Source organism: Musca autumnalis, unplaced genomic scaffold (genome assembly GCF_047663935.1).
Source record: "Musca autumnalis isolate F117 unplaced genomic scaffold, ASM4766393v1 scaffold_1, whole genome shotgun sequence".
In the NCBI taxonomy this organism is placed as follows: Eukaryota; Metazoa; Arthropoda; class Insecta; order Diptera; family Muscidae; genus Musca; species Musca autumnalis.
This window is the reverse complement of record NW_027411644.1, coordinates 201,064,400-201,078,545: the sequence shown is the minus strand read 5'-3', so window position 1 is coordinate 201,078,545 and position 14,146 is coordinate 201,064,400. Positions and strand designations below refer to the sequence as shown.

The 14,146-nt window shown below is 30.7% G+C and overlaps 1 protein-coding gene across 5 annotated transcripts in view; it reads left to right on the top strand.

The window, feature by feature from the left end:
- Positions 1 to 14,146, top strand: part of Poxm (paired box pox-meso) — a 157,571-nt gene that overhangs the window by 98,774 nt on the left and 44,651 nt on the right. For all 5 annotated transcript variants that reach the window (XM_073959900.1, XM_073959904.1, XM_073959902.1 and 2 more), the window contains one exon: positions 13,869 to 13,973. In XM_073959900.1, the coding sequence (XP_073816001.1) occupies positions 13,869 to 13,973 (105 nt within the window). The remainder of the gene's footprint in view (positions 1 to 13,868; positions 13,974 to 14,146) is intronic.

Below are 14,146 nucleotides of genomic sequence, written 5' to 3'. Positions count from 1 at the left end.
CAGGGTCTTATAGAGTAACTGAGAGTCCTTTTGTTTGTTGAAGGTACAACAAAAGCTCTGCAGTCTAGCAAGGATGCTGTTTGGTGCTATTTTAATGCGCACCTTGGTAGTTGTGTGTGCAAGGATGTTTAATAGAGGGGGGGAGCTTGCCACTCACTTAGTTCCGTTGGTAAAACCATTGATGCTCAAAAAACACTGTTACCTATATAGTGATTCGCTATGATATTCACCAATAATTGTAGAAAAATAGAGGAAATTACGAGTGATTTGTTTGCACGAAAAGGTTTTGCTACGAACATCAATGATTTAATTTTTGCCAAGAAAAATACTCCTTGTTGTATGCTTTTATTTTGTGACACGATTTGGTGATGGTGTAGGGGAGCTTATGGAGAGAGTTTTTTCTATTGCTGTGCACAAAACATCGATACATAGATGGATTACTACGATAGATTTTAATGTGTTCGTTGGTTTCTATTATCGTTTAGGTAATCTTTGCCACCATTAAGGTAGTATGTTTTTGCTGTTTGTGTTGTTGTTGTTGTTGCTAGTATTGCTATTGGTATTTTTGTTTGCTTGTTACTTATTAGAGTTGCAAATAAGCCACTGTTTTATGTTATTTGCGTGTGAATGGCAGTTGGGAGTAGCAGTAGTAAACATTGAAGTAGGTAGGTAGGTCGGTCGGTAGTAACAGCGTCAATAGGTAAATGTTTGAGTAAATGGATATGCATTTGTTGTTTCTATTCTAGTCTCTGCTCTCCGTTTCTATTCTCCGCTCTGCTAGCTGTTGTTTGACATTAAACTCGAATTTGTTTGCAAGTAAATATTGAAAACATTTTCGTATGTTTCTGATAACGTTGCTGTTAACGTAGACATTAACGTCATTGACACGATGAAGGTGGCGGCGGCAAATCAGTATACTTTAGTTAGTGATTTCTTTCGTCAGTTTTGTTTGTTATTTGAAATTTTGCCGTCGGCATTTTGTTTTTGTTCAAAAATGTCCTATTGTCTGTTAATGATGAGAGGCAAAATGATGTTGCAGGTTTTCGGTTGTTGCTGTTTATTTTGTCTGCTGTTGCTGCCCTTAACCGGTTACTTATTTACCAAGAGGAAACAAACTACCGTAAATAAATATTTGAGGATATTATTTGCCGAGAGTTTTTAGGCAGGCAGGGCCTAAAGGAAATATGTTGGAAATCATCGTGGAAAATGGAAATGAAAAGAACCTGAACACAAAACCTGAGTATAATTTTTTGGATAAAAAAAAGAGGGCCTAATTTATTTTATTTTGAGATTTATGAGAATATGGTGTGGAATTTTAGCAGAAGAAAATCTTTTGAGGGCTTAAGGTTTGTCACTTCGTAGGTGTAAAGCATGATGCTTATTCTAGAGATAAAAATTCCTCAGAACCTGAAAATATTTTGTATAGAAAAAATCCTCTGCTTAGGCCACTGAAGATCAAAAGTCCACGGATCAAATGAAAATGTTTTTTCTATAAAAAAATACCATGACTAACAACAGTAACTACCAAAAATCCATACAAAAAGTTCTGCTTTTACTGTCAACAGCAATAATCATAATCAGCTCTTAATAATCTGATGTTACAAAAGCAAATAATGTTGATTATTGAAAAACCCCAGAGTACCAACAAAAACGCTCTTGATTGTGGTTTTATCAAGAGCGTTATAATGTCATAAGGATGAAATATAATAAAAGAAATGAAACCTATCTTCGTACTTACACTACTGTTGCTTCTTCTATATAAAAAATTGATTTTGACTTTGTCTTAAGAAATAAAAATCCTGGATTTTTCTTTTTCTATTTTTTTTTCTATATAAAATATTTCTATATAAAAATATCTGACAATAAAAATTAAAAAAAAAAATAGAAAAACTTATTTTAAAATTAAAACAACAAAAAAAGTTAATTTCTTAAACATTTGGATTTAAGATATAGATATATTATTTGATACAGAAGTATATATACCTCCTAGGATGTTTGGTATTGAAAATTTGCTATAGCAGTCCACGTTTATATATATAGAATTGGTACCTTCTGATTTTCGATATGTTAAAGTTTTTAACCTGATTATCTCATCGAAATGGCTAAAATTTATTCTTCCTTATGGGTACAAAACCATCCCTCAGAGATTTGTCGATATACATCCACGTATTCATATAGGACCCATAAAACGGCCACGTTTCTACAAACACCTTCCCCCTTTCCCTCCGAAATTTGCTGGTATAGACCCAATCGAAATAGCTGGAATTCGGTATTTAGCCTTCGTTAGGGGTACTCAATATTCCTGCTGAGATTAGTCGGTTTAGGTCCACGTTTTCATATAGGACCCATAAAGCGGTACCTCATGATTTTTGGAATTTCGAAGGGTTTGGTCAAATTATACAACCAAAAATATTTGAAATGTGGTATTTGGAGATTTAAAAGTATCGGCAGAGAATTATCAGTGAAGGCCCACGTTTTGGCATGGGCCCCCATAAAATTATACAATACGAGTTTTGTTATTTTTCGCATCCTCAGTAAAAATACTCATTACACAACCCCTTACTTACCCATTATTTGATCACAGGCATGTCGCACGTAATGAGTGGTTATTTTTTGGCCACTAAAATAAGTAGTGTAATAAGTAGTTACTAAAAGTTCTATATACTTATTTAACTACATATATTTGTGGCCAAAAACTAATCACATATCACTCGTGCAATGTCCTTCTTAAAATAATGGGTTGAAAGGTGTTTTGTAATGAGAGTTTTTGCTTGGAAATCGTTGATTTTTTTCTGTTGAAATAAAAATCCTTAGACATTTTATATTGAAAAAAAAAATAGTTGAGTTTTGAGAAAAAATCCTCATACATGGGAGTTAGATGATTTCTCTAGAACAAATTTTCAGAAGCCTGACTTTTTATAGAAATTTTCCTCACACCTATCAGTTCACTGAGTATGTCTTCTTTTATAGAAATCCATCATCAGTGGATGTTTCTTCTACAGAATTTTTTATAGACAAAATTTTCGTCTTTTTTTCTATACAGAAAGAAACCTCAATCCTTTCAAAACTGAGAATGTTTTTATTTTCTATAGAAAGAACTAAATAAATAAATAGAAATATAAAAAAATATATAGAAAAACCTTCTATAGAAAAAGATAACTATCAGAAATTGTTTTCTAAAGAACAAAAATTCTTCTATAGAAAATAATTTTAAAATTTTTAAAAGTTTATATAAAAGCGTTTTTCCATAGAAAAAATCCCTTAAAAGAGAAAATTCTATGTTCACTGAGTATGTTTTTTCTAAAGAAATAACTAAATAATTATATAGAAATATACAAAAAATATATTGAAAAAATTCTATAAAAAGAATTCGCGGTCCTTTTAAAGAAAAAATCTCAGCTCACTGAGTATACATATTTTTACTATACAAACAAACTCCTCAGGACAGTTCTTCTTCTAAAAAAAAATCTAACAAAAAAAATTTCCTTAAACATGGCCCGTCCGTTTTCTATAAAAAAAAATTCTCTGTCACATCATGTTTTTTTGTAGAACAAAAGTTTTTCTATAAAAAAATCTTCAGTCCCGCTAAGGGAAGAAGATCTTCAGTTCGCTGAGTATGTTTTTTTCTAGAGAAATAATTTACTCAACACCGTCGTAGGATGTTTTTATAGATAACAAAATGACTTATTCCCCATTATAGGATGTTTTTTACAAAAATAAATTCCTTAGAGCCGTCTGGATTTTTTTCTATGTGAAAGATCGCAAACACCTTTGAGAATGTTTTTTTCTATAGCAAAAAATGAGAAAAAATTTAAAAAATCTTTCAGGCCTGTTTGAGAATCTATTTATATAAAATGAAAATTATTTGACATGTCTGAAAAATTTTTTCTATAGAAATATTACATCAGCCCCGCCTGTCCCCTAATAACTCTTTAAAGAATATGACCCCCAGAAGCCTTAATAATCAATTTTTCATAGAAGACCAAGGGTGACTTTTCTATAGAAAAAAAATTATCTTTAGAAATAGACACGCTGAGGGTGTTTTCTTCTGCAGAAAAAGATCTGTCAGGCTCCTCTATAGAAAAAAATCTTCAGAAAATTTATTTTTAATAAAAAAAACTAAAAATATATTTTCTCCATACAAAAAAATGTTTAGTCATATTAATATTTCAGGAAAGATATTTTTCTTTGTAAAAAAATCACAAATACAATTTTTAGTAGTCTTTCTATATTGATTTAGACTTCATTCACCATTTTAGCCATGTTGATATATTTTGGTAGCCATTTTTTGTAGGGAAAAATCAAATATAAATCTTTTGATTCTTTCCATAACCATTTAAAATTCATTCCCCATTTTATATCAAAATTCCATTAAAATCTTTTCCTTTCTTGCCTTTCTTTGTGTAATTCGATACTTTCCTAAGTGTCGCCAAGCTGATGCGATTTGTCTATTTACTTATGTAGGTCCTTTAAGACAATATTTGGCAAAAGGATATTTGCTGTGTTTACTTTTTTCTTGTGTGTGTGCCCAGTAGCTAATGGAAGCTAATTTACAAATTTGTTCAGGGAAGGCTGGAAGTTTTATTTGTTTGTGATTTGTTCTAATTCAATTTCCATTTTAAAATTTTTAAGACATCCTTAGAACAAGATGTCCTTTTTTAGGCAAACATGAGGAGCATATTTGTTTTTGGCATTTGATTTTAAATGACAAAATAAACAAAAAAGGACAACTAAAGGTAGCTTGTTTTACTAATCGTTAAGCAAATATCCTTTTTCAGGAGATAAGAAGCAATAAAGGGAACTCAAAAATTTCAACAGAATATTTGAAGAGTTTGTATTTTAGTTACCATTAATATTTACATTGCAAAGAAACTACAATTCAAATCGTTCTACAAAATTCTTTAGTGTTATTAATACATATCTTTGATTTGATGTCTCTCATTATAAAAATCTTTATCATGTTTCCACTCTTGTTAAATTTTATTTTACAATGATTTATTACCACAACCACTAGCACTATCTCTACAAATATGTTTTCAGTTTGTCTCCCCCCTCCTCCTGTTTAATATTTCTCAACATTAATTGACTTCTTTGATCTTGAAATCTAAATAAATTTGTCTCATTATTTGTTTGTGACAAAAGAAACGCTTGTTCTTACAGCTTCCAAAGTCAATACACACACATGATATTTGACATTTTATATTGATCATTTATACTTAAGATTAATGGCATGATGATTTTTCACAGATTCCACCACAAGAAGTGAAAGGAAGGGTGAGAAATCTCCTCTTCATCTATTGCTGTGATTACAAACATACATCTGTTTACATGCTTGGCATGTAAAGTGGTCTCTTGATAACTGCCAAACTGAACTTGAGATCATAAATTACAATTGCTGACTGGCGGCGGCGGCTTATCCCCAATCTTCTAAAACAGATAAACGGGTTATGTCAACACATTTTCCTAAAATTGAGTTGAAAATATAAATTTTAAAACAGAACTGCCCCCTTTTTTCCTGGTAAAATGTAGTTGAAATAATTTATGTTATGTATGTGTCCGAAGAGAATACACCCATTGACCAAGAAGTGACTATTTGGAATGTTTTAAAGAATTATTTGAATTTTAAAGGCAAATTTATTTCTTTTTTCAAAACTAGTGGGTTGTTGATATTGAATTTTTAAAGAATTTTTTTTCATATACCAACAGACCTACGAGCGTGGATTTTTTAAGAATATTTTTCATGAACCATCAGACCAAGAAACGAGGATTTTTTTAAGAATATTCTTTCATCAACCATCAGACCAATAAACGAGGACTTTTTAAGAATATTTTTTCATGAACTATCAAAACAATAAACGTGGATTTTTATAAGAATATTTTTTCATGAACCATCAGACCAATAAACGTGGATTTTTTTAAGAATATTTTTTCATGAACTATCAGACGAAGAAAAGTGTTTTTTTTTTAAGAATATTTTTCATGTACCGTGAGACCAATAAACGTGGATTTCTTAAGAATATTTTTCATCAAACTTTGGACCAAGAAACGAGGATTTTTTAAAAATATTTTTTCATGAACCATCAGACCAATAAACGTGGATTTTTTAAGAATATTTTTTCATCAACCTTCGGACCAAGAAACGATGATTTTTTAAGAATATTTTTTTATCAACCATCAGACCAATAAACGAGCATTTTTTTTAAATATTTTTTTATCAACCATAAGACCAATAAACGTGGATTTGTTTAAGAATATTTTTCATGAACCATCAGACCAATAAATGAGAATTTTTAAAAAATTTTTTCATCTACCATCAGACCAATAAACCTGGATTTTTTTAAGAATATTTTTTATGAACCAGCGGACCAATAAACGTGGATTTTTTAAGAATATTTTTCCATCAACCATTAGACCAATAAACGAGGATTTTTTAAGAATATTTTTTTTTATCAACCATCAGACTAATAAACGAGGATTTTTTAAGAATATTTTTTCATCAACCATTAGACCAATAAACGTGGATTTTTTAAGAATATTTTTTATGGACCATCAGACCAATAAACGTGGATTTTTTAAGAATATTTTTTCAGGACCATCAGACCAATAAGCGTGGATTTTTTAAAGAATATTGTTTCATTAACCATTAGACCAATGAACGAGGATTTTTTAAGAATATTTTTTTATCAACCATCAGACTAATAAACGAGGATTTTTTAAGAATATTTTCTCATGGACCATCAGAACAATAAACGTGGATATTTTTAAAGAATATTTTTTCATGGACTATCAAAACAAAAAAGTGGATTTTTAAAGAATACTTTTCATGGACCATCAAAACAATAAACGTGGATATTTTTAAGAATATTTTTTCATGAACCATCAGACCAATAAACGTGGATTTTTTTTAAAATTATTTTTTCATTTTTTTAAGAATATTTTTTCATAAAGCACCAGAACAATAAACGTGGATTTTTGAAGAATATTTTTCCACGAACCGTCACAACAATAAACGTGGATTTTTAAGAATATTTTTTCAGCAGCCATAAGACCAAAAAGCGACGATTTTTTTAAGAATATTTTTTCATCAACCCTCAGAGGATTTTTTAGAATATTTTTTGATGAACCAACAGATCAATAAACGTGATTTTTTAAGAATATTTTTTCATGAACCATCAGACCAATAAACTTGGATTTTTTAAGAATATTTTCTCATGAAGCATCAGGCCAATAAACGTGGATTTTTTTAGAATATTTTTTCATGAACCATCAGATCAATAAATGTGTTTTTGTTAATATTTTTTCATAAACCATCAGACCAATGAACGTGGATTTTTTAAGAATATTTTTTAATGAACAATCAGACCAACAAACTTTGATTTTTAAGAATATTTTTTCATGAATCATCAGACCAATAAATGAGGATTTTTAAAAATATTTTTTCATCAACCATCGAACCAATAAGGGTTGATTTTTTTCATATTATTTTTTCATCAACCATAAGACCAATAAATTATGTTTTTTTAGGAATATTTTTTATAAACCATCAGACCAATAAACGTGGATTATTTTAAGAACATTTTTTCATGAACCATCAGTCCAATAAACGTGGTTTTTTTAAGAATATTTTTCATGAACCATCAGACCAATAAACCTGGATTTTTAAGAAGATTTTTTCATGAACCATCAGACCAATAAACGTGAATTTTTTTTAAGAATATTTTTTCATGAACCATCTGACTAATAAACGTGGATTTTTTAATAATATTTTTCATTGACCATCAGACCAATAAACCTGATTTCTTTAAGAATATTTTTCATCTATTTTTCACCGATTTCTATAGGTAGTGTGAAAAATATAAACTCCAATACATTTTTTCTGAGCAACTTATCCTTGCATCCTGAAAATTTGTCATGTTCGATCACCCGTTGTCTTACAAATTGAATCAATCGTTTTATGAAAAAAATATTTTAAATTCTTTTTGGGGTTATTTTTTTCGACAAATTCCTTTCTCGTTTTTCTTACACATTACAACATAAATAAGACAAATTTCGTAAATTATGGTCACATAAAATGTTGCCTTCAACAACAATTTAAGAGTTACAAACAAATCTCTGCATCTCTGCTACTTTGTTTTGAATTCCCCGTGGCGGTATTTGGCTTTGGTTGGTGGTGCTGCTGCTGATCACTCAAATACGTACATTATTTATTCCATTGCAGCAGCAATATCTTAATTCTGAAATAATTAACGATGTAAAGATTACAAATGTCAAACATAATGTCAACTTGAATTTTATGTTAAATTTCATTACATTTGTTTTATTTGCGCTAGCCTGTTGTTCAGAGGTTGTTGTGTGGCATTGTTTTTTACGCCTGGCGCGGCTGGGAGTTTTGTTGGCTGACGGGCTGGCTGGCCACACAAACAGGGTGTGTGAGTTTCTTAGTTTAATTTATTTAGCATTGTTGTTGTTGCGTATTTTCCCTAAGGTACTGACGGGAACTCCGAAAAAAGAATGAATGATTCTGCTGCTGGATGACGAATGCCCTACTAAGTACTCTATTATGTTTGGCTTAGCTTCCCATGTCGTGATTGTAAAAAAAGAACACAACGAAACGTCACTTTGCCTGTCAACAAAAATGTTGCGCGTATGTTTCCAATTTGTATTTTACATGCCTGATGTGTGTGTGTGCAGAAAATCATCAGGATTGTAAATGGAATTAAGTAAGAAAGATTTTTACATTGTTGTGTTCTCACTTTTTTTGCTTTTGCAAAAACTTACGTGATTCTATTGTGTGAAAAGATGCAAAGAAAAAATCCATCATCATCGTGATTGCTCTCAGCAGGGTGATGATGATGATGTTGTTGGTGGTGGTGAAAATCCTTGCAATTACTTTAGGATTATAGCCAAATATTTGTGGTCTATTTACGGGTGATTTGTGTATGAGTTTTACGTGATTTCACGTTGCTTTTTTCCTTTCTCTCCCTGTGTTTTTCATTTTGGAGCAATTTTAGGGGTACTTTTTTCTTGGTTGTTTATTTTGTTGTTGTTGTGATGCTATTATTCTAATGCTAAACGTTTCGGTTTTGTTTTTGCCATGACTTGCGCATTATTTGTGGCGCCATAAATGATTAAACAAGGCGACAAAAATCAATACCGAAAGTTGGGAATTAATAAAAAATATATTTAAAAAAATTCTTACAAAAATTCGGTTCTTGAGTTATATTTTAAGCAAAGCAATTCAAGAACCCAAGGGTCTTATATCAGAAGAAGAAGACCAAAATGTCTTTCGATAGAAAATGCTCGTTTAGTTTTAGAAGTTCTAAAGGTCCGTTTAAGGAAGTCTTAAAGGTCTCTTAAAGGTGAATTTTTTAAAGAATATTTTTTTCATGGACCACCAGACCAATAACTCTGGATTTTTTAAAGAATAATTTTTTCATGGACCATCATACCAGTAAATTTTTTTTTTCGTGGACCATCATAGCAATAAACGTGTAGTTTTTAAGGATATTTTTGCTTGGACCGCCGGACCAATAAACGTGAATTTTTTAATGAATATTTTTTCATGGACCGTCAGACAAATAAACGTAGATTTTTTAAGAATATGTTTTATGTACCATCAGACCTATAAACGTGAATTTTTTTTAAGAATATTTTTAATGGACCATCAGACCAATAAACGTGGAATTTTGTAAGAATATTTTTAATGGACCATCAGACCAATAAACGTGGATTTTTTTTTAAGAATATTTTTTAATGGACGATCAGACCAATAAACGTGGATTATTTAGGAATATTTTTTCATGGACCATCGGAACAATGAATGTGGATTTTTTAGGAATATTTTATCATAGACCGTCAGACCAATAAACGTGGACTATTTTAAGAATATTTTTTTATGGACCATTAGACCAATAAACGTGGATTTTTTAAGAATATTTTCTCATGGACCATCAGACCAATAAACGTGAATTTTTTTTTAAATATTTTTTCATGGATCATCGGACCAATAAAACTGGATTTTTTAAGAATATTTTTTATGGATTATCAGACCAATAAACGTAAATTTTTTTTTAAAATATTTTTTCATGGACCATTGGAACAATAAAAGTGGAGTTTTTAAGAATATTTTTTAATGGACCATCAGACCAATAATCGTGGATTTTTTTAAGATTTTTTTATGGACCATCGGAACAATAAAAGTGGATTTTTAAAAAATAGTTTTTAATGGACCATCAGGCCAATAAACGTGGATTTTTTAAGAATATTTTTTCATGGACCATCAGACCAATAAACGTGAATTTTTTAAAATAGTTTTTCATGGACCATCAGACCAATAAACGTGGATATTTTAAAGAATATTTTTTCTTGGACCATCGGACCAATAAACGTGGATTTTTAAGAATATTTTTTCTTGGACCATCGGACCAATAAACGTGGATTTTTTAAGAATATTTTTTCTTGGGCCATCGGACCAATAAGCGTGGATTTTTTAAGAATATTTTTTCTTGGACCATCGGACCAATAAACGTGGATTTTATAAGAATATTTTTTCTTGGACCATCAGACCAATAAACCTGGATTTTTTAAGAATATTTTTTCTTGGACCATCGGACCAATAAGCGTGGATTTTTTAAGAATATTTTTTCTTGGACCATCGGACCAATAAGCGTGGATTTTTTAAGAATATTTTTTTTGGACCTTCGGACCAATAAACGTGGATTTTTTAAGAATATTTTTTCTTGGACCATCGGACCAATAAGCGTGGATTTTTTAAGAATATTTTTTCTTGGACCATCGGACCAATAAGCGTGGATTTTTTAAGAATATTTTTTCTTGGACCATCGGACCAATAAGCGTGGATTTTTTAAGAATATTTTTTCTTGGACCATCGGACCAATAAGCGTGGATTTTTTAAGAATATTTTTTCTTGGACCATCGGACCAATAAGCGTGGATTTTTTAAGAATATTTTTTCTTGGACCATCGGACCAATAAGCGTGGATTTTTTAAGAATATTTTTTCTTGGACCATCGGACCAATAAGCGTGGATTTTTTAAGAATATTTTTTCTTGGACCATCGGACCAATAAGCGTGGATTTTTTAAGAATATTTTTTCTTGGACCATCGGACCAATAAGCGTGGATTTTTTAAGAATATTTTTTCTTGGACCATCGGACCAATAAGCGTGGATTTTTTAAGAATATTTTTTCTTGGACCATCGGACCAATAAGCGTGGATTTTTTAAGAATATTTTTTCTTGGACCATCGGACCAATAAGCGTGGATTTTTTAAGAATATTTTTTCTTGGACCATCGGACCAATAAGCGTGGATTTTTTAAGAATATTTTTTCTTGGACCATCGGACCAATAAGCGTGGATTTTTTAAGAATATTTTTTCTTGGACCATCGGACCAATAAGCGTGGATTTTTTAAGAATATTTTTTCTTGGACCATCGGACCAATAAGCGTGGATTTTTTAAGAATATTTTTTCTTGGACCATCAGACTGATAATCTTCTTACGGAAGATCAAGAGGTCTTCTTGCTCCAGGAGACCAATAGGATCTTCGAATACCAAACATTACCAAATTGTCTTATAGAAGTCCAATGGTCATTTTACAGAAGACTAAATGGTCATCTAATAGAAGATCAAGAAATCTGCTTACGGAAGATCAAGACGTCTACTTATAGATGACAAAGAGGTCTTGTTACAGAATACCAAAAAGTATTCTTACAGAAGAAAGAGTCTTCTTAAAGAAGACAAAACGAGTCGTATTTTAGAAGAGAAAAAGTGTACTAATGGAAGAAGACTCAAAAGTTTTTTTAAAAGACTTGAGTTCCTTAAGAAGACCAGAAGATCTTTTTAAAATACAAGGCTATTTTCAAATAAAAAATTTTGTTGTCTTGTGTTCGAAACCTTTTGCTTTTACATCTACCCCCCAAAACAAAATTCCATTCAATGCTCCCCCTCTACAAAAAAAACCGAACCTTTAACGAAGTATCTAGCTTTGTTGGATTCTGCGTATTATCTTAGCGTTAAGTGACAAACATTTTCACCACTTCCGACCGAAGAACAACTAAAAGGGGAAACAAACGATTGACACACGACCACATTTGTTCTGCACTCCATTTTCAGGATTTTTCCAAAGCAAAAGGAAGGAGTATAGAGAGTTTCATTGAATGTTGATGGGGGGTTAGCTATTCTTTTGGGGGGAGGGAGGGGTACATTACATTAAGTTTATCATTTTGTTGGTTGCCAGTTAGTTTTTCGCATCTTATAACACCATCATAAAATATAATCGTTAACAGACTTCTTCTCAGAGATAATCATTACCAAAATTTATGGTTTATTTTTCGTTTTGAGTTTGAGTTTATTTTTTTGGTGGCATTTAACTAGGACATGTTGTGCTTGTTAGCATGGCAGAGTACACATCACAGCGGGATATTAAGAGATTTGGAGAAAATTTGTTGAACTGGTTTTGTTTGCTTTTTTTGTGGTACTAATTAATTGAGTGTGGGATTTGTGGGAGCTTTTAAAAAGCTACAAGTTGTTAAAATTGAAATTTTGAAAAAGAAACAAATGTGTGTTAGAAAATACAATTTCCAGTAACATAATTGGGAAAAATATTCGAAAATAGTGGAGAATGTAATTTTCAAAATACCTCAATTTTGTAGTTTGCGGACTATATAAAAAGGAAAAATTGTGACATGAAAAACATGAGGTTTTTGAAAGCAAAAAACTTAAAAGTACAGTTATACTTTCAAAATATCTCGAAGTAGCTTTTAGGAAAAGCCACAACAAACCGTGATTTTATTTCTTAAATATAATTTTCATTTATTCAGAAATTGTGACATGAAGAACATGTGGTTTTTGAAAGCTAAAGACTTTAAGTACTGTTATAACTTTCAAAATATCTCGAAATAGCTTTTAAGAAAGGCCACAACAATTCGTGATTTTATTTCTTATATATTATCTCCATTTATTCAGAGCCCAAATTAATTAATGTTAAGTTAACACTTTGAGAAGATATTGAAAACCACTTCAAGCATGTCCCAGTTTTGTAAGTTTTGGAAGTTGTAACCATAACTTCCAAAAAAAGTTGCCTAAGTACCAAGTTTTTTATTAACAGAGTTAAATCTGTCCCCTTTTAAAGCTTGCCAAAAACTTTGATCAAGTAATTCAACTTGAAATAAATAGTTATATTGAGACCTCATTAAAACGTGTCTTAATTTTGCAACTATGGTAAGAGCTTTCAAGAAAAAGCTACTCAATTACAAACATCGTTTCAAATTTCGCAAATATAGTTCTAGGAATTAATGAAAGTTAAAAAAAATAAAATAAATTAGCTCCCAAGTTTTGCGACAATCAATGTTTGTGACAGATTGAAAGGGCATTTAGAGCTTTCGAAAAAGCTTTGTCTAATTATAAAGTAATTCAAGTTTAATAAATATGTTAAATTGATTCGAAATGTTGCCAAAAGCTATATGAATCGATTTGCTTAATTATTAAGGGATTTATTTGAATGTGTCAAATTTAACCAAACTTTGTCTGATTCTCAACTAATTAAAGTTTTATTTTAATTCTCTCGGATTTATTGGACATTTATATCTCAATTTTACAGACATCTAAATAGCTCCGTTTAATTATTTGATGTTGTGTCAGATCTAACCAAGAGTTAAAGCTTTTATAAGCTTTGTCTAATTCTCAACTAATTGAAATTTAATTTCCACTTTTTTTTAAATTTTCTCATTTTTTGTTATAACATTTTTTGCACCCTCCACTTTTTGCACCGCAATTTTTAAATATTTTTTATTTTTTTTTATTTTCGTGTAATTAATTTTTATTTCATTTTTAATATTTGTATTAATAGGTATTTATTTATTTCCTGATGTCAATAACTCCGCTGATGCTTTAGTTTCCGACGGTGGTGCCTGTACGGGCACTTCATCGGCCGGGGCCACAATGGTCACCTCAGGTATGATGAATGAAATTTTAATGGGAAGGTTTTTCTATTCGAAGAGTCCTTTCGAAATGAGAGAAAAGGATATTCCTTCTCTGAATATGTGGTGATGGTGTCACAAAATTTGCACTAAATAAATATTTATAGGGGAAGCACATTGTTGGGGCCTTTCAAATGGATTTCCAAAA